We start from the raw sequence: 21,112 nt of genomic DNA on the forward strand, positions 1-21,112 counted from the left end.
AATTTTTTTTTTTTTTTTTTTTTTTTTTACCTTTAATGACTTGGCCCCCTTTTTGTTGCCTGCAAACATGGATTTCTCATTGAAATGCATGGGAAATGACCTGATGGAACGACAATATTATAATTAATAAGTTACAGATGAAAAACTCAGGCACCTTAGAACTTTGGTAGACTTTTCTTCTCTGTAAATATTTAAAATTCATATTGTCTTATAACACAGGAAGGTGACAAAGAATTCACATATACTCTTTAATAAAGACAAAGCTTTAAAGATTAACATTTTAAAGAAATTACATGACAAAATATCTAAAAAATGAAAATCAATCTGTGAAAAATATACAACACTCTTTTAAAAAACGTAATAATTTAAGTACTTCTTGATCTAATTTTCCATGCTCATATTAACCAGTAAACTTAAGTTTTATAGACTAAGCATGACACCACCCAAGTTTAAATAACGGGACAAACATAAAATTGGTAGAAAGATCGTTAAATTTTGGTACTACATAAAATCCTAAGTCATATTTTAAAATATAGCCTGCTCTCGAATTGTAATACATTCCACTGCCATATATTTAAAAAAATAAAATCAATTAAAAAATAAATAAAACATAGCCTGCTCTCAAGTGTGGAACTTTCTGCAACAAAGCTTTATAGATGCTTGTAGTTAGCATTTTTAGAAATAATTTCAAATGCTACCATTCCATTGATCATTTATTTGCCTTCTCAGTTCTGATTCTCTTTTTCTGACTTTTAGTAGTCAGTTTTTATTGCCATTCAAGAACCACCTCATCTGAATAGAGTTCAGGATTCTTACTTGGTATCTTGAAATATACTCAGTAGAAGGCTTTTGGTGTCGGCATCATCTTCTACATTTCCAGTGTAAAGATCAACAATTGAACGCTCAAAATAGGGGGCCACCTTTGACAAAGCTCGAAGCTCAATCAAGTATAAAAAGTACAGATTTTTCAGCCTTCTTGGACCTTCTCCCTTTGTTTCCACAGGGTCAAAGCGGCGCTTAAATTCTTTGATATTATGTCCCCAGCTAGGTTTACCCCAGGTTTCTAAAGAGAGAGAAATACATTATGTTCTTTTACTAAAGAGGATGTTTCATTCTAAAGAATATGTACTTCCCCCAATAACCTTTATACTAATAGAAGGCAAAATCTCCACTTAAAAATCTAATTACCTTCCAAAAGATAATTCGCACATAGATGTAAATTGATACTGGCATGAAGTCCTGATATAAGTTTATAGAAGACTCTCTTCTCCAGACACAAACCTATTCAGAAAAATATTGAAAAAGAAATCATGCCCATTTAGATAAGAGATACTGAATCAATGAGATTCAGTACATGGACTTTAAAATTTTTTAATTGTTCTTTTTAGTTACAAATGACAGTAGAATGTATTTTGACATATTACAGATACAGGGAGTATAGCTTCCCATTCTTGTGGTTGTACATGCTGGTCATGTATTCATATATGAACATAGGAAAGTTATGTACGATTCATTCTACTATCTTTCCTATTCCCATCCCCCCCCTTTCTTCCTCTTTGTCTAATGCAATGAACTTCTATTCTCCCCATCCCCTTACTGTGTGTATCACATATCAGAGAGAACATTTGGCCTTTAGTTGTTTGGGATTGGCTTATTTCATTTAACATGATAGTCTCCAGTTCCAGTCATTTACCAGCAAATGCCATAGTTCCATTCTTATTTATGGCTAATATTCCATTGTGTATATATATTCCCCATTTTCTTTATTGAGGAGCACCTAGGTTGGTTCCATAGCTTAGCTATTACGAATTGAGCTGCTATAAACATTGATGTGGCTACATCACTGTAGTATGCTCATTTAAAGTCCCTTGGGTATAAGCCAAGGAGTGGGATAACAGGGTCAAATGGTGGTTCCATTTACATGGACTTATTTTAAAGATTCAAGGACATTAAAAATAGAGAATTAATACATAAACAATTAGATTTAGATTCTCTTACTGGAAGACAACATAGATTCTAGCTTTAGAATAAACTGACTTATGATGAAAACTTAATGCAGAGTAAGATAAAAGTCCCAGGCTCCTGCAGGTACACACTCTCAGGATGCGACTGGCAAGCTCCCAGAAGGCAACAGCACTGGCTTTCTATGACTAAGGCTAAGAATTTACTGAGCACACATCATGATGAAGTAATATTCTTTATAAAAAATTTTTTAAAATATATGAAAACGGAGAATAACAAGTTTTAAGAATCCAGTGGATGCTGAGCATCATTTCCCTTTTTCACTACCCAACAGGGTTTGTTGTTTTGTTTTGTTTTTAAATACTTCTCCATGGGGGAAATGAGCTTCAATATTGGAAAGTAAGGTATAGTCTCATTTTATAGACTGGGCAAATTTTCTCAGTGTACGAATATCTACGTGGGTTACTTTGCATCTTGTCAAGATCTTTCAGATCATTAATTTACTCTTTGTGCCCTACCACAGAGGAGGCAGCCTCAAATAGGAAAAAAATTCTTTTCAGATCTCATTCTCTAATTCAGAATTCTTGCTAGAATACTTGAATTGTCATGGATAGAAACCAAAAGGTACAAACGAAGTTTTACTATATAGCTTTCTCCTAAAAATAAGGACAGTTTTGAATGATATAATAAAAAGGGATACAAATTATGAATAGATTTAGTAAAACACACTATGAATAGATTTAACAAAACATGAAAATGAAAATTTTCATCAAATCTGTTATCAAGTAGCAAAATGATCAAAATGTTGTGCCTTAGTCTGGCTGGGTTAAATAACTGAGAGGTGACAAGCAACTTGAAGGTTGAATCGGGAACTACTTTACCGCGAGTGAACTCAGCAGGAACTGAACGAGAACTCAAATTAGCGGCCCCCGAGATAGCAGGAGCCGCTTCTCTGGACAGCAGAGGTATATATACTTAACTAATTACACACAGCTTAACTTAATTAACATAAACTAGATACAGCAGTCAACCAATAAGGAATCCTCATCATCTTAATGGCTCGCTGGCGTTGCTTCACAGACCACTCCTCCTGGCAAAGTGCCAGGCGCCATCTTGACTTGATTACAGCCCTCAACAATCTTGTTTTCACTTCACACCAACAGGTATGCTGTCTCTCCCTCTGGAGAGGGCCTGCTTCTCCCTTTAATGCATATTCCTCATTTCACCCCAAAAGCACCTCTTTTGAGACTGCCACCCCCTTCTCCCTTAAATATGTACTTACTTTCCTAAATAAACCTCTGTCTACACCTTTGGCCAGGGGTGGGCGGGGGAGAACATTTCAGTTTTCTATCAGTAACATTTTATATTTCATTATAGAATATAAAGGAATGCTAAAACATCTAATACACTGGGATCTATAATGCTTTATCTTAATTTTAATTAGAGAAATCTGGACTATATTAACATGGGCAAACATGTTTAGAACCTTATGGATTCAATATGTTTCCCCTCATTTTACACATAAAAAGTACTTCCTTCCAAGGTGAATGCCTCTATTTAAAAACAGATTTGCTTACTGGTTACTAGAAAAATAGTTTGGTTGAGCACTACATACAAAATGAATAAGACTAGGAAACAGTTATGGAAACCTAATGATAGTATCTGGACTGTGTATTCACACATTGGCTTTTGGCTGACCAATATCCTCAAACTTTTCATATAATTTTATCCCCAAAAATAACAACCTAAAAATATGTGCTAATTTCTTTTAAACACTGTCAAAATTTGTTGTCTAGGTAATAAAACTTACAAAAACATACTAAATATTTCTTTGTACAAAAAGCCAATAAATTTAAAAAACAGACATTAAGTTTACCTTCTAGCCATGTATAGAATGATTCTCCTAGAGAGAGAGAGAGAGAGAATCAGGTTAAAATATTTTAAATGTTCATTTATAAATTAAAATGAATTAGGTCTATAAAATACTTATTATGAGAGATTAACAGTTATCTCTAAAAATGTCTGATTTGGGTGAAATGGAAAACAGGCATCTGATTCTATAAAATAAAGCCCCCAAATAATTTAAGTAACTCTGGAGAATGTTTTTTAAAAAATATTTTTAGTTGTAAATAGATACCTTTATTTTGTTTATTTTTATGTGGTGCTGAGAATTGAACCAGGGCCGCATGTGTGCTAGCCAAGCGCTCTATTATAGACACTGTGCTACAACCCCAGCCCTTGGAGAATGTTCATATAAATGATATTTTGATCATTAAAAATGTTTATAAAAAACATTTCGGGCTGGAGATGTGGCTCAAGCGGTAGCATGCTCGCCTGGCATGCGTGTGGCCTGGGTTCGATCCTCAGCACCACATACAAATAAAGAAGTTGTGTCCACCCAAAACTAAAAAATAAATAATAAAAATTCTCTCTCTCTTTCTTTAAAAAATAAAAATAAAAAAAATAAAAAACACTTCAGTCTCAATATTAAGTAAAACTTAATTCTTTGAAGGTTTGAATATCCAAAAGCATGAGGATAAGTTTGCTTTTAATGAAAAAAAATCACAGTACTTTTTATAAATTCCAGAAAAAATAGTGAATACAAAAATCAAATTATTAATTATTTCACTTACCTTCTGCCAATAAAGCTAGATATACTTCCTCAATTATCTAGTTTCAAGGGATAATTTTTAAAACCTTTAATTTTCAATATAATTCTTCAGAAAAGCAAATGAACAGACTAGAAAGGAGCTTAACTAGTTTGTATATTAATGTCATAATATCTATTTCTGGGGTTCAGAAGAATAGCAAAGCATACAAAAATTCAGATAGTAGGAGTAAGTTCAAGAAATCTACTGTACAACAGGATGACTACAGTTAATATCAATGTATCATATTCTTGAAAACTGCTGCAAAAAGATTTTAAGTGTTGCCACTCAAAAATAAGTTAGGGGCTGGGGATATAGCTCAACTGGTAGAGTGCTTGCCTCTCATGCACAAGGCGCTGGAATCAATTCCCAGCAACACACACACACACACACACACACACACACACACACACAAAGGTAAGGAAATACATATAATAATTAGCTTGTTTTAGCCATTCTACAATGAATATACTTCAAAACATCATGCTGGACATATAAATATATATATTTTTTGTCAACTAAAAAAGAATTATTCCTGGACCAATATTGTTCTTAGAAGGAAAAAAAAGATGTCAAGGATAAAATTTTTATTATACTTCCTAAATTCCTATATATTTATTTTTAATTTAGAAAAGAGTGACAGAAACCCAATATATAGAGAAGCTGGGTAAAGAGTCTAGGAGATTAATTCCATGATGGGACTTCCTTTGCCTCCTAAGTTTTAATACTTTACAAACTACACAAACATCTCTCTAGAAAGTCATTCATTCAACTTAAACTTACCAAGGATCATTATTATCTCAACTGTTTATTCAAAAAATCTCAACTGTACCTGATAAATCTCAGTCTTCAATAGTTTGACCTCTATCCAGCACTTTAAAGGACCAATAACATAGTCTTTCCCACTGCTAACAGGGTGGTCTTATTGTTTCCCAACAGGCTTTTTGACTTTTCCTTGCTCATCTTGTACGCTCATGCTATTTCCTCCAAGTTTGTATTGTCCAAATCTGGTCCAAATCTGTTCCTTAACTTAAAATTCTTCTCAAAAGCCACCACCTCCAGTTAGCTTTCCTATATCCCTCCAGCAGCATATGACTTGCTTTACCTGAGGAGCTGCACCACTTCCAGTTTATAGCAGTAACCACACACTTCTCCCCTTAGCTTCATTATAAAGCAGAGTGCTTATCATTCTTCCTATGCATGTCAGTTCCTGAGGGAAGGCCCAGTGTTCTGCCCATCTCCTATCCTACCCAGTGCATGGATTTTGATCACAGATAAGAAAACCTTCAACTGAAGTCACTACCTCAGCTGTTTGGGGTATCTTATGATGGATGTTCATTCAGTCACCTGAAGTAAGCAACTGTTCATTAAGTATTACACTGAGAACTGATGTTAAAAAGTCAGGAAGAAAATAAAGAGGTAACATTATAGGTAAAACTATGTTAACTGTACTACATTTCCTCAGAATATATTCAAATAGATTTTAATAACCAGAAAGTAGGAAACTTAGAATGTGAAGCCGATTTCTATATTATACGCTTAGATAAATGGTCTTTATATATATTTTTAACACAGAATAACTATTTTTTAAAATCTTGTTTTCTGTCAGTCACTGGTAGCTATTTTCTGAAGGAAAAAAAAAGAAGGATCAACATTTTCTCTTGAATCAAAAGAGGAAAAAATCCAATTTTGATAATTGAAAACATTTCTTCTACACTTGGAGTCAACATAAAACAGAGTTTCAACTCACCATCATCTTCACCTAAAAGAGAAAATTTAAAAATTTAGAAAATGCCTTCATTTTCAGATTCTATTTAGTTCAGGTTCCAAAATGAATCCTTTTAAAATATTGGATTAAAATTTATTGTTAAAGTATTCCTTATATCAAAAACCTTGGTCAGTGTTTAGTCATCCTGAAACATGGCATAATAAGAATATATAGGCTAAAGATTTCCATGTTTTATGCAAAAAATAAGACATCACAAAGTGACCAAAACAACCATAAAGAACACTAATTTTAGTAATTAGCAAGGGTATACAGTAGTTTCTCTCCCATAACTGCTCTCTAACACAGCCCTTCTTGTGAATGTCAGGGAAGGCCTGCCCCTGGGCCACAAGAGGTAGGAAAAGGCCAGGAGGCTGGGCTCTCGGCTCCACAGATCACTTCTGCCAGCTTCACTTGAGGATCTCTGATGGACCACTTTGTGTTTTGGAGGGAAATAAATGTTCTGGTGCTCAAAAACTTTTAGAAAAATAGCTGTAGAAGCCTAGCTATTACAACTCAGGAATCATTCAGAGAAACAGAGCTGAGAAGGCTGAAGAGCTCTCCACTAGCATTTCAATGGTGACAGCTTGCAAGCAGATCAGCAAGAGCTGTGGAACTACTTCAGGAAAGCTGTGACAGCTGGAGCCCAGCCTCTCCTCTGGCCTAGCTTTCTTTTTCTTCTTTCATACTTTTTTCCTTCCTTTCTCCTCTTCTTTCACTATCACAACAATTTCGTTCCTCTCTTCTTTTCTAGCAGTTTCATGTCTGATTTATCATAACATGGAAATGAGTTTCTTAGTACTTGGTGTTTTTTTTTTTTATATTTATTTTTTAGGTGTAGATGGATACAACACAATACCTTTATTTTTATGTGGTGCTGAGGATCAAACCCGGGTCCCGCCCGTACTAGGGGAATGCTCTACCGCTGAGCCACAATCCCAGCCCCAGTACTTGGTGGTTTTAAAAAGTGAATGATTGTATTTTCTGCTTTAAATGTAGAAAAGGTAACCATGGAAAAGGTTGGAAGAATTCCTTCCAAACTCTACTGTGGAACAGAAAGCAAGGGAGGAGGCTTTCCATTTCACTTTATATAACTTCTGTTGCTTCAATTTTTATAAAATTTTGTATAATTAATGGGGCTGGGGCTCAGCGGTAGAGTGCTCACCTAGCACATGCAAGGCCCTGGGTCCGATCCTCAGCACCACATAAAAATAAATAAGTGAAATAAAGATGATATTGTGTCCAACTAAAAAATAAATATAAGAAAAATTGGGGGCTGGGGATGTGGCTCAAGCGGTAGCGCACTCGCCTGGCATGCATGGGGCGCTGGGTTCGATCCTCAACACCACATAAAAATTAAAAAATAAAGATATTGTGTCCACCTAAAACTAAAAAATATAAATATTAAAAAAATTGTATAATTAAAAACATTTAGGTTGAAAGAGAAAAGTTCTAAGGTAAAAGCAGTAAAAGGGTAAGAAGGCATGCCAGCCTTTTTCAAGGTCCAATTCCCTTCTCCAGGCAGTTCAGAATGAATTTGGAGAACATTTCCCTCATTTTGACAGTGAGCATCTATAAGCAGCCTATGCATTCAATCTTTCCAAGTCTATCTGGCCCTGAGAAAGGCCAAAGATTCAAATCTAGACCAGGAAATTCAATTTCTTAACCCTGGTCTAAAGAAAACATTGGACTGGCAGGTCAATAAGAGGGTTGTTCCCAGGGTTTGGTTTTTCACTGAGGACAAAATGAGCACATGCCAGCTGACTTCAGCAATGCTGTCGGTCAGAGTATCACTCCAGCCACACATCACCTAAAGCTTTTCTAACAGTCACATTTTTCAAAGTAAAAAGTGCACACGGCATTGCACTGATGTTACCTACTAAAACAAACTACCAAGACAACTCTGTTTAGCTGCAAAAGTACCTTACACTCTTACATTTGAATGAATTAAAAGTAAATAAAATTTACAACTTAGTTTCACACTGGCCACATTTTAAGTGGTCCACGTAGCAACAGGCCCCTACAGGACAATGGGGTGTAAAGCTCTGCTGAGTGCAGTCTGAGTGCCTCAATTCTTTCTCTTCCTGTTCAAAATGTGCTGGGGGGTGAGCACTCCAGGCAGTGCATGGGAGCTTATCCAGACCCTGTGCCCCACCAACGCCTACAGCAGCAGACCTATTGTTCACTAACCAGGCTGCAAGGGAATCTGCACACACACAGGTTTCAGAAGCACTGTGATGAGCCACTGGTTTTGAAACTGAGCTGCACACTGGAACCATCTGCTGAATTTAAAAAACATGGATGCCTAGGTCCTTCACTGCTACAGGGCACTCAAATTTTTAAAAGTTTCCCAGGAAAGCTCTGGTGTATGTGGATTATTCACATATTCTAATTTATTCTATGTAAAGTTCCTATTTTAGGGCTGGCACATAGCAGGCACTCAAAAAATGATAATTATAGAAGATGTATAGGAATCTTAAGACTTACCTACAAAATAATCTCATATTTTGTAAATCATTCAAATTAAAAAATATAAAATATAAAAATATAAACAACTTTTAAAAGCATGAAAATGTATAAAAACCCACCTCGACTTGGGGCCAGAGGATTTAAAGGACGATAAACAGACCTAGGCCTAAAAAAGAACACAAAACCCAAAACATAAAATGGTTTGACTTTTATACATAATCTTTTCAGAACAGAAATAAATATCTCCTCTTCCCCCCCTCCTCCTCCCTGTTACTTGAAACAGTTCTCTTCATAGATGCTGTTCCACACTCTCCACGCAGAGGACCCCTTATAGCCGGTGTAACGCTCTGGGTTCAGCAACAGATCTACATACTGAGCAGCAGGAGATCTCTCATCTGAACAAGAAATGATTCATAAAAGTCATCCATGTCTCACCATTTGCCTAGAATTTGGCATTATAAAGCAAACAGAGCTACCCAAAAGCTTGGAAAATGCCGTTTTTCAAGTCACTGCCAACTTACATGGTAGAGTGGTTCACACACTTGTGACTACTTGACCCAGCATTTGTAAAACTTGGACAAATTATCTGAAACAAAAAAGCAACTTTTCCCTTTCCTTTGGATACTCAGTGCTCTTAAGAAAATTAACATCCCTCACCTTATTAGTTTTAGCCACCTAGGAATGAAAAGATCTAACAGAACCATTGTTTTATATGATTTCTTCTCTAAGTATATACCCAACTACCATGGACTTAGAAACTGATTTTAAGACATTTTATATTTAAAATACAGATTTCCTTGAGTGCAATGGCACATGCCTATAATCCTGGCTATTTGGGAGGCTGAGGCAGAAGGACCACAAATTCAAGGCCAACCTTGGCAATTTGGTGAAACCCTGTCTCAAAAACAGAAAATTAATAAAGGCTGGGAATTGAACTCAATGGCAGAGCATTCCTGGTTTCAACTCTTAATGCCATTAAAAAAAAAAAAAAAAAAGGTCGCTGCTACTCTCTCTTTCTCTCTTCATGGGTCTTAAAAAGCAATTGGCTCAATAACTTTGTGATTCAAATCCGAGCATTCACAGAGAAATGTTCTAGTTTTTAAAAATCTTACATTTTACTAGTGTTAACATATTGTGGTTTTTTTTTTTTTTTTACTCTCAAACTAGTTCATGGTAGGAGCAATTTTCAAAAATTTGTTGAACATGTAAAATTGACTATTTTCCACAATGAAACCCAAATAAGGATTTCCTAAATCTCTACTATTTGGACATTTTAACAGAGATAAAAAGAAAAACATTCTTAATTACTAAGGCTCACATTCCCAGTCAAAAAAGAAAACATACAATTTCATACCTAAAAAAAACTTCTGACGATAAAATTATTGTAACTATGCTCCACAAGTCTTACATACATTGGCATAAATGTATTTCTCACTACCTTTTGATGGCATGAGATTAAATAAACAGTACACAGACATATGGCTTACAATGGGGGCCAAATGTGATCACTACTGTTCTTCTTCCTTTCCTTATCTAACAGTGTACTTTTCCTGTCAGTAAGCAAAACTCATTGGACATTTGATGACCACGGTTGGGAATAAAAGGAAACTGGTACCTTGATCCGTGTCTTCTAAGAATTATCAGTTATTTTATGATACAGAAAAAATACAAAGGTAACTGCAAATTGCCATTATTAGATGGTAGTGTCTATCACAGAAAATGGAAACATACTTTAAAAATATAAGATATTGGCTCTATTTCTAGCTCTAGAATTATAGATATTCCATTATATAAATAAAAGCACAGGAAACAGTTAACTTACATTGGTACAAAAAGTGGCCTACAGAGGACCTCTGCCCCCAGTACTATGTCCTCCCTCAAGAAAATTTTCTCTTCTCCCTCCCTCTACAAAGCTGTTCTTTGTATATGTCATTACCTAGGGATTCAATGACTTTCACTGAATCAAGATTTCTAATTATGGGAATTCATCAAATTGAACTATTGTCTTTTTCCTCCTCCTTAAGAATACCATTTTTCTCAAGTGAATTTGCCTTTCACTGCCCTAATTTAATAGTAATGCTTTTAAGGTCATGCCACATTTTCTAGTGTGTCAGATATTCAGCCCTGTCCTGTCACCCACCAATCTCTTAAAACATTATATTAACATAGAATAATCAATTTAGGATTCAGGTTTTTGCTTATATTTAAAATATTATGTTATGAACTCAGGATTAAGCCTACAGCCCTCCATCATCAACCCTATCCCAGACTGCTACTAACTATTAAAACAAGGTCTACACAGTAGAGGAGAATCTAAGTTTATAAAGCTGTCAAGTCATTTAGATCTTCAGATTTTAAAACTACTGTTCTAAACAGTACTTTAAATGTATTAATAAACATGTTTTCAGGGGAAAAAAGGAAAATTAAAACCTATCATGCCATTTAGGTGATTTATGAACCAATTACTTCATTCAACAAATATTTATTAAGCACCTAAGGCACTGTTCTAGGCACTAATACAGTAGAGAGCCAGCAAGAGAAAGCCCTTTGCCCTTGAGCAGCTCACAATCTAACTGAAGAGGACCATGAACGCACAGCCTAAATAAAAGGCCACATATCATCAGGAGGTTGTCAGTGGGGGTGGGGGGTGGATGGAAACCAGAAGTGCAGAGAGTCTGAGAGTGATCCTGGTTACTATTCTGTATAGACATGAGAGAAGCCTTCTTTGACATTTGAGCAGAAACCTGAACCAGAGAGGAGTCAAGCCATGAATAAAGACAATAGCAAAAAATAAGAGTAGGATAGGAAGGGCAGCTTACCTTACTGACTATTAAACTGCCAAATTATTTAAAAACTATTTGATCTTTAGAGATCATCTTCCATTCAGAGACAATACCAACAACAAAACAGCAAGAAACAGAAACATGGATATTTTCCCTAATAAACTGGGGTTAATTTTCCTCAAGTTTAATTTTGATCTACTGAATTCTGATAACAGGAATAATTAAACAATGATTCTAAAATCTTCACTGACTGTAATAAAAAATTATCTACAAATCACTGGGAAACAGATGAACATTACTATGCAAAAAAGAGTAGCAGCAACCCAGTTAGTAAGGGGAGCATGGTTTTATTTGCATAAGAATTACATAAAATATAAAAATTCCTATTTTAAATATGTAATCCTAAAAATCTTAAAGAGTGATTTTATTTTATTTAAATTCTTATAGGATACCTCTTTCATTTCAGCAATTTAAGAAACTAATGTTTTAAAAAATAGTTAACATGTATTTAATAATGGGAAATATAACACATCAACTTATTTATACAAATAATGCTTGCAACTAAATAGTATTTTTATAAAATACCCAATTTACTATAATATATATATTCACAGAAATGACTAATCAGAAAACCTATTAAATAACCATGATTGAATTATTTTATTTTAATCAAACAGGTAAAATGATAAACTGGAAAGAAATAACCATAGTGTTAAACACTAAACTCAATTAGAACAAAAGACTAAATAAGCATAAGCAGTGATAAGAGTTCTTAATATAGATATAATGTCTTGCTGACAAAACCTGCCAATTCTAAGTATCATAATGGAGACTATTTCCTTAATTGCATGCATATATATATATACACACACACACACACACACACAAATGAGCAAAGAAATCTCGCAAATATTTTTAATTTCTTTGCTGAAATTTATAAACCATGATAACATTCCATCTTCCATTGTTCTTCTCAATTCACCATCCTATAGTAGAAGCCCACTATAATATACTTCACAGATTAATAGCACAATTAATAGAATAGCACAATTCTACCTGTGAACCCTTTTTAAACATTTATAAATTGGTATGATTACTTTAGATCCTTGAAGAATTCAAAAAACTTCTATCCATTTCCAACTGTGCATGCTTAAACCCAATTCTTCCCTGCCACCAAAAATTTAACAATATGAAAATAAAAGGTGAGAAGAGGCCAAATGAATGATTTCAGACTATACTGCAGCTCTATGGAAATATCCTATAAATCAAAAGTTTTGAGTCACAGCAATTACCTTCTGTTAAGGAAGTGGTAGTTGCTCTGCCGAATAGTATTCTGTGTATTTTTTCTTGGAAAGAGACACTGCTGTGGAGAAGTCCAATTATCATCCTCCCAATATCGGAGGGCATCTTTATATGAGTTTGTTGAAACTTCCAGCAAATTCCAGTGTAAACATTTTATAATATGTTCACATATTATAACCAAGTGTCTTCAAATGAATTTGCATAAGACATGGTATGTTGTAGTGGAGAGAACACAGGTTTTGAATTCAGGACTGAATTCTGCCTCAGCCTCTTGCTAGTGTGATTTGGAGCAAGTTGTTTTAGTCTTTCTGACACTCAGTTTTCTCAGATATAAAATTATATATACCCATTAAGCTAGCTGTAAAGACAAGTATTTAAGGCGCTTAACACCAGGAACACAGGTTCTCCATATATGCTGTTATAAATAAGACCTACATAGCAAAATCCAGTGTTAAGCTGTAATTCAAATTATATTTTTATTTAAATGTCTTACGAAAAAGGTTAAAGTTAAGATAATCTAATTACAACAGTTTTTTTTATTACCATCAAGTTCACAAAAGTGATCCTGTGAATCATCATATCTTGCCCAGTCAATGAAAGCTTCTTTGCTTTGATTACTACAGGAAAGAGGAATAAAAAGAAAAATCTTTCAACTTGGAGTTAAAAATTCTAATAATGTATTCAAGTATAATTAAAATAATAGTCTAAGGTCATTTTTTATTAGATGAATCACGAATTCCATTATTAGTGGTTACATGAATAATGAAAACAAGTCATATGAAAAACACAGATATAGTAATTTCCACAAGTGATTTATATTTCTTAACTATATTAAAATGATTATTATCCCAGGCTCCAAAACAATTTTGAGGCAGGCACTGTACTGCATGTCTGTAATTGCAGCTACTCAGGAGGCAGAGGCAGGAGGATCCAGGTTCAAGTCCATCCTGGACAACTTAGTAAGAACCTGTCTTAAAATTTTAAAAAGGGCTGGGGATGTAGCTCAGTGGTAGAGTATCCCTGGGTTCAATCCCCAGTACCATTAAAATATTAATAAATTTTTTAAAAATACTTTTAAAAAAAAATTTTTAAATATTTTATTTTATTTTTTTAGTTTTCAGCAGACACAACCTCTTTGTTTGTATGTGGTGCTAAGGATTGAACCCGGGCCGCATGCATGCCAGGCGAGCGTGCTATCGCTTGAGCCACATCCCCAGCCCAATAATTTTGACTAAAAATTAATTTATAAATACATAAACTTACAAACATAAAAATCAGGCTTGCTATTTCAAATGACTTAGAAATTATAGTAATGTTTGTTTTTCCTTAAGTAGGAACTAAATAAACTTTCAGAATTTTAAAAATTGAAATTGCTTTTATATTGATAGAATCCAAAATACCAAGAACTGCATTTCTACTATCTCTCAATCTAATGTACCATCATTAGTTACACCAAAGTCACTTTCGTCATGGAGTTATCATTCATCTTACATTCTACCTCATCATTTAGCAAAATCTATGACAAAGATTTCTAACTTGAAAAGGAACAACTGTATTAATTCGAACTCTGACCTACATTCATTTTTATCTATATTCAGGCCTTCTGTCTTGAACACATGATGGCAAACATCTATCAAAGAAGCATCATGTTGCTTCCCTTCTTTATTCACTTCACAAAGGAAAAAACAAGGTAAAAAATATGTATAAAGTATTAAATCAGATAATCCCTAAATGTATTACTATCATAGCCAAGAATTTATTTTGAGAAACTGCTACATAACCACAAACAATGAAGTGTTTAAGGCTGGCTGCACTACATAATTTTCAATTAAATTTACTGTAGGATATTTTTTCAATGGGAATAATTAACTTAATAAGTTTATGAAAACCTTTGTATCATAGTTGATTCAGTTGAAATATGACACCACAAACAAGAATGCCTAAGATCTAAAATGACATAACTATTGTTGTTTAATAAGATAAATCTTACGTTGAAAATAATAAGTTAATTCCTTTTTTCTGGTTAACAATATGATTGACTTGCAAAAACATTTTTCTTTGTGCACTATTATTTGATAAGGCTTTGCTAAGTACTTCAATCTAATACTTGCCTAAAGACATTTTAGTGGAAAAGAACTGAATATTTACCTAAAGCTAACAGAGCTCACCCAGTGTAATTTATACATGGGCTAGAAGGAACCAGAGGTCACCTATTTAAACTTTTCAAAAAGACAGTTTGGGGATGGATGCAAAGCTATTTACATAAGACTTTCTTGGACTTAACCCAATGTTTCCATAAAGATGCTGCTGTGAGTTACAGTCTTCAACTGGGAAATGGGTAGTTAGAAAAGGCTCAGCGGTAGAGCACTTGCCTAGCATGTGCTCGACACTGGGTTTGATCTTCAGCACCATAAAAAAAAATAAATTAACTAAATAGAGATATTATGTCCAACTACCCCCCCCACACACACAAACACACATATACACACGCACACGTATTTTTTTAAAAAAGCAGCATGAGAAACCAGGAGGTAAGAAGGGAGGGGAACAGATATGATAAGCTGTCTTAATTGTGATGTTTTATGTGTATATATGCATTTCAAATATGTGCACTGCATTATATGCCAATAATACCTCAAAATAAAGCCATTTAAGAATTATAGTACCAATTGTTAGAGAAGATGTGGAACTAAGAACTTTTAGGCACTGCTAGCAGTAATGTAACTTGATACAGCAATTTTGGAAAACCATTTGGCAGTACTTAATTTCATTCCTAGTAATATTCTCTCTAGAAATGCACACATGCACTAAAATGTTTGTGAAATGTTCCCCTAAGTGGAAAACATCCAGATATCAACAGTAGGGTGGAAATACTATAGAATACTACATGTAGACAAAAAAAATAAAACTTCCTAACTCAAGAACATAAATCTCACCGTCATCCATAAAGCTCCTTTTTCATATTCCATACCCAATCCTTCAGCAAATACTGTCAGCCCTATCTTCAAATATGTCCAGAATCTGACACTTCCCATAGTTTCCACTGCTATCAACTGTCTAACCACCATAGGTCTTACCTGGATTACTACAATATCTCATAACCAGGCTTCTACAGCATGGTATAGGGCTCCCTAAACACACTCTCATTCCTATGCTCAAGATCCTTTGATCACTTTGCATTTCACTCCCATGAAAGCAATATTCATTACAAGTGCCTTCCAGGCTCTACAAGATCTCCACCCACCCCACCCACTCCACCTCCACCCCTCACATTTTTTGACCTTGTCTTGTACTACTTTGCCCTTGATCCCTGTAGGCCAGCCACACCAGTATTCTTGTGTTTCCTCATAGTTTAGGCATGCCCTGCCACTGGTCTCCTCACAAACACTTCAGGTACTACCTGGGATGCACACTCCCAGGCAGCCATATGGTAACTTCAGCCTTCACCTTTTTCAGCACTATCCTCAAATGTCCTGTTATCACTCAGGTCTTCCCCTGACCACTCAATTTCAAACAGTGCCACCCCCTTCACTCTGAGCCCTCTGCATTCTTCTTCCCTTACTTTTTTCCATAGCATTCAGTAATTTCCATAGCCATTTCAGTAATCAAACATTACCAACTGTTTGCAAAAATGTGAAGGACAAGAACAATCTCTCTGCTCTGGAAGTTTGTTCATTTGAAATGAGAGTTATAAAGGCATTTATTATATTATCCCTTTTACTTTTCTATATTAAGATTTTTAATATTAAATAAGATTACTAAATTTATTATGAGTCTTATCAATTATGTGCACAAATACAAACAATCAGAAGTTAAAAAGAATGTCTGCAATAATCTATTCCTAACAGATTACATTCAGTTATTTTACACTGCATAAGCTGCAACTATTTATAAATGATTTATATTGGCCTTCAAAAACAAATGTCTGCTTAGAGTAAATAATGAAGTCAGTAGGTAAAAAAAATCTATGAAACTTATGGAAATAAATTGTCATTCAAAATATAACATTCAAATTAAATATGTAGACTGAACTACTATTTATAAAAAAGTTTCAAGACCCATAAGCCCCGCTGAGTAATCTAAATTTCTACTTTTTAATATATTTGCTATTTATGATACATCAAAGAAATTTAAGAACAAAAAGGCCAAGAAAGAGGCAAAACTATTATGGAATTTAAGTTTATTATTATTAAATATTTATTAGCTGAAAATTTAATGTTTAGCAAAAATGATTTTCCAAAATCTCAAGAAAAAAAGACAATTGATATTAAACTAGAGAATATCTTTTAATACTATTAAGTTAAACTTGCCTTAATGTGTTGTTAATTGCTCCCAGTTTATTAGCTTGCTCACAATCTTGTAATTCTTTGGTATTGTTTGCCACTTTCAAGTACTGCAAGGAAGTTAACCATAAGTTTAAGAACAATTTTCTCTTGCTCAGCTTCCACTAGCAGAACAATCTGTCAATACAGATATACATTAAATATAGATGCATCCTATTATCAAAATCCCTAACATATATAAGAAATAGTAATAAAAATGAGGCACAAATTTCTACCTATTAAACAAGCAAAGATGAACATTTTAACAACTGGCATCAGTGCGTTGGTGATGACAAATCCGAAAACTCATTTGGGATAGAAATTTAATAAAATCTAGAGTAATAAAAATGTATAAACTCTTAAAACTAGCAGTGTTATTAATGAGACCATATCTAAGGCAATAATTTAAAAACAAAAGGCAGGATCACCTTCCAGAGTTATTTGTTAATGTCTTGTTATGTTGAAACAGGCATGGCCTATGGTCCAGCAATCCTACTTCTAAACCCAGACCTAGAGGAACATTACCTATGTGCACAATGAAACAAAATACTAGTGCATCATTTTTTACAATAGCAAAAACTGGAAACAAGTGAAATGTTGATGTATAGAGGACTTTTACTCCATATAAGGTCATATAACTGACTACTATATAGTTATCAGAATGAATGAACAAAATCCACAGATATCAAAAGAGAAAAAAATTCAAAACCCTAAGAATAAGTAAAGGCTGGGCACTGTGGCACATGTCTATAATCCCAGCTACTTTGGAGGCTGAGGCAACCTGGGCAACTTAGTGAGACACTGTCTAAAAAGGGCTGGGGAACACATAGTATAGAAGTAGAGAGGCCCAAATTTGCTACCAAAAAAGGAAAGAAAAAAAAAAGAGTTTTCAACTTGAAGAAATAAATAAATATCTAAAATTTTTAAAAAATTTACACAAAATAATCTACATAATACTTGTGGATAAGAGCATAACAAGAATATAAAACCACAGAAAAATGGTTTCCCGGGGCGGGGGGAAACATGGAATTGAGGAGGTGTTGTGGGCTTTAACTGCCTTTATATGGTTTTATTATAGATTTGAAACAAAGATATAAGAAAGTGAGCACATACAATACATGGGCAAGTGCAAGAAGAAAATGGAGAGAATGCATAAGAGGAAGGCAGAAAGAGGGAATGATGATCTTCATTACACACGTCCAACAGTGAAAAACTAAAAGTAAACTGGTACCCAAAAATATAAATTGAAAAATTAATTATGGCATGCTCCTAAGAACAAAAAGGTAATCTTTAATAAGGGGCAGTTTAACAACATCTAAAAATGCACTCTGCTCAAAACAGCCTAATTATTTTCTTCATCCAATAGAATCCTGAATCTTAACAGGTAGACTAGTTGAAAGACAAGATTAAAAGCACCCATATGATAAAACACTTGTTGAATAGGTGATCTGACGCTAGTTCAAGGTTCTTCTAAAAGTTCCACAGACAGACCTGAAATAACTTCAAAAGGAGCTAGGAATATAGGACCTTTCAGCTTGCTGCAAGGATTAGGGATTTAGAATCCAGAGGCAAAACATCTCCTGGCCCAACTAACTATACTATGGTTTTCTGCTGCAACAACTGTCAAGTATTATAAATGACTAGTGTTACTTTGTAAAGCAGAAATATTCAAGGAAGAAGTGACTCACCTTATTAGAAGGCCCGGCTTTAATTCCAACTGGAATTTTACTCTTAAAAGAACAATAACAACAATTTAGAAAGTGATTCAAAGCATTTTATCCTACGGGGAGCAAATACACATTCATTCAAAATGTTTTTATAATACCTCTTGGGATAAAAGCAAAGAATTATACCCATTTATAGACTAGTATGTCAGAGTGTCTAAAATTCAGCTGTAATAATTTTTAATGCTATTTATTCTTTATAATTCACATTATTTTTAGGGTTAAAAAAAAACTGACACTCTTCCATAAACTTTCTAACTACAGAAAAGGAAGCTTTTAAATTTTTCAAAAATATTTCATATACTTTGCTCAACTTTAATTTCTGCTGAGATGACATTTAAAATTTAGGCAATTATGGATTACAAGAAGATAAGAATCAGATTTCACAGGCAACCCTAAGGTTTATCAATCTACATAATCTAGGATTTGCCAATGGAAAAAATGTTAGATCCAACATTTTTTCCCACAAAGCTAATAATTCATGTTAGGCTTTAATAAATGAATTTATTAAGTATTTCCAAATCAAACTTAAAACAAAAATCATACCTGAAAGAAAACAATCCCAGACTGATCCTTTGATCAACTCAGGACTGAATTCTAAACTTGACTACTTATGGGCTAGCAAATAACTGCAAATTACCTATTAAAAATTGTTCATATTTCATAAATTTTAACAAAATATTCAGAACAAATATTTCCTGTCAGGATGAAGAATACAAATAATGATCATGATAAATTATTTTCTCTAATCAATGAGACTATGTGGATAAAATATTGGCAGCAAATAACATTTTTATCACTTAAGTATTTTTTTCTAACACATCTAATAGGGGGCAGGAGAGAAAATTATAAAACTCAAGTAAAATCTAGATAGTCACAGTTATAGGACTCTGAATTTACATTCTGAAATAAATTTTAACCGGAAGCACCCTCTGACCGCTGTATGTACTCCAGTCAGTATAGTTTGCTAAAAGTTAAAAGCCTTATAAAAGATTTGCTGGAGAACATAATGACTTAATCAAATCTTAGATACAAGTCATGCAGAAATTGCCGTGAGTAACAAAAACATCCCCAAAAAGAATTATTAAAAGCAATGGTAAATTTAAAAAAAAAAAAAAAAAAAAAAAAACTTCTAAAATCAACCATAGAACTTGGACTTGGTAATTGCCACTACCTCAAATAACGTGAAGCAGTCTGTAAACTACAAAGTAACCTTCACAATTGAATTAGATTTCAAATTCTAGAAAGCAAACTGCATCACAAGGTTGGGTGCAATATGAAATGCCTAATAAATTTTTCCCCAAAGACAGACAAATACAAAAATCCTCATCTTACATGAAGAATCATTAAGAAGGTGATTATCTCTGGAGAAAAGGAATGAAGGAATGGGGAATCTTTAAATGTCTATTTGTTTTACTTCCTATGTTTGGGGTTCTTCTATAATTTAACACTTTAATTTCTGTTATGGTTTAGATGTGAGTTTTTTAGTTTTTGTCCCCCAAAAGCTCATGTATAAGACAATGAAAGAAATTTCAAAGGTGAAATAATTGGGTTATGAGTTCCCTAACACAATCAGTGCCATTAATCCCCTAACATGGATTAACTGGGCTGTACCTATAAGCAGGTATAGAGTGTGGCTGGAGGGGGTGGGTCACCAGAGACGTGCCCTTGGGGTTTATATTTTTCCCCTGGTTAATGGAGCTCTCTCTCCACTTCCTTATTGCCATGTCTGAGCTGCTTTCCTCCTCCAAAACCCTTCTACCATGGTGTTGTGCCTCACCTCAGACCCAGAGCAACAAGAGTACCTCTGAAATCATAAGCGTCAAACTAGAGCCATTGAAATCTCTAAAACCACGAGCACCAAACTTTTTCTTCTTTAAAATTCTTGTCAGGTCTTTCAGTCACAGCAGCAAAAAAAGCTGACTAAATAGTTTATTATTATTAGAAACTTAACAAAGGAGGATAATCCATGATAGACAGTGAATTGACTTGAAAAGCAAACAACGTAGAAATACATAATCTATATCAAAGCCAAATAACTTACAACTCAAATTCAACAGTAAGAAAACAACTTCATTTAAAAATGGTCAAAGCCAACCACTCCATTCACAATATCCTCAAAAAAAAAAAAAAAAAA

The 21,112-nt window shown here is 34.1% G+C and overlaps 1 protein-coding gene across 1 annotated transcript in view; it reads right to left on the bottom strand.

Annotated features, from left to right (window-relative positions):
- Positions 1 to 21,112, bottom strand: part of Ero1b (endoplasmic reticulum oxidoreductase 1 beta) — a 41,815-nt gene that overhangs the window by 12,067 nt on the left and 8,636 nt on the right. Inside the window, exons 4-13 of the mRNA XM_048800410.1 lie at positions 18,940 to 18,981; positions 17,240 to 17,322; positions 13,473 to 13,546; positions 9,119 to 9,239; positions 8,964 to 9,010; positions 6,361 to 6,372; positions 3,839 to 3,865; positions 1,189 to 1,281; positions 817 to 1,063; positions 31 to 100 (exon numbers count right to left, since the gene is read on the bottom strand). Coding sequence (XP_048656367.1) covers positions 31 to 100; positions 817 to 1,063; positions 1,189 to 1,281; positions 3,839 to 3,865; positions 6,361 to 6,372; positions 8,964 to 9,010; positions 9,119 to 9,239; positions 13,473 to 13,546; positions 17,240 to 17,322; positions 18,940 to 18,981 — 816 coding nt within the window. The remainder of the gene's footprint in view (positions 1 to 30; positions 101 to 816; positions 1,064 to 1,188; positions 1,282 to 3,838; positions 3,866 to 6,360; positions 6,373 to 8,963; positions 9,011 to 9,118; positions 9,240 to 13,472; positions 13,547 to 17,239; positions 17,323 to 18,939; positions 18,982 to 21,112) is intronic.

Source organism: Marmota marmota, unplaced genomic scaffold, assembly GCF_001458135.2.
Source record: "Marmota marmota marmota unplaced genomic scaffold, marMar, whole genome shotgun sequence".
Taxonomy (NCBI): domain Eukaryota; kingdom Metazoa; phylum Chordata; class Mammalia; order Rodentia; family Sciuridae; genus Marmota; species Marmota marmota.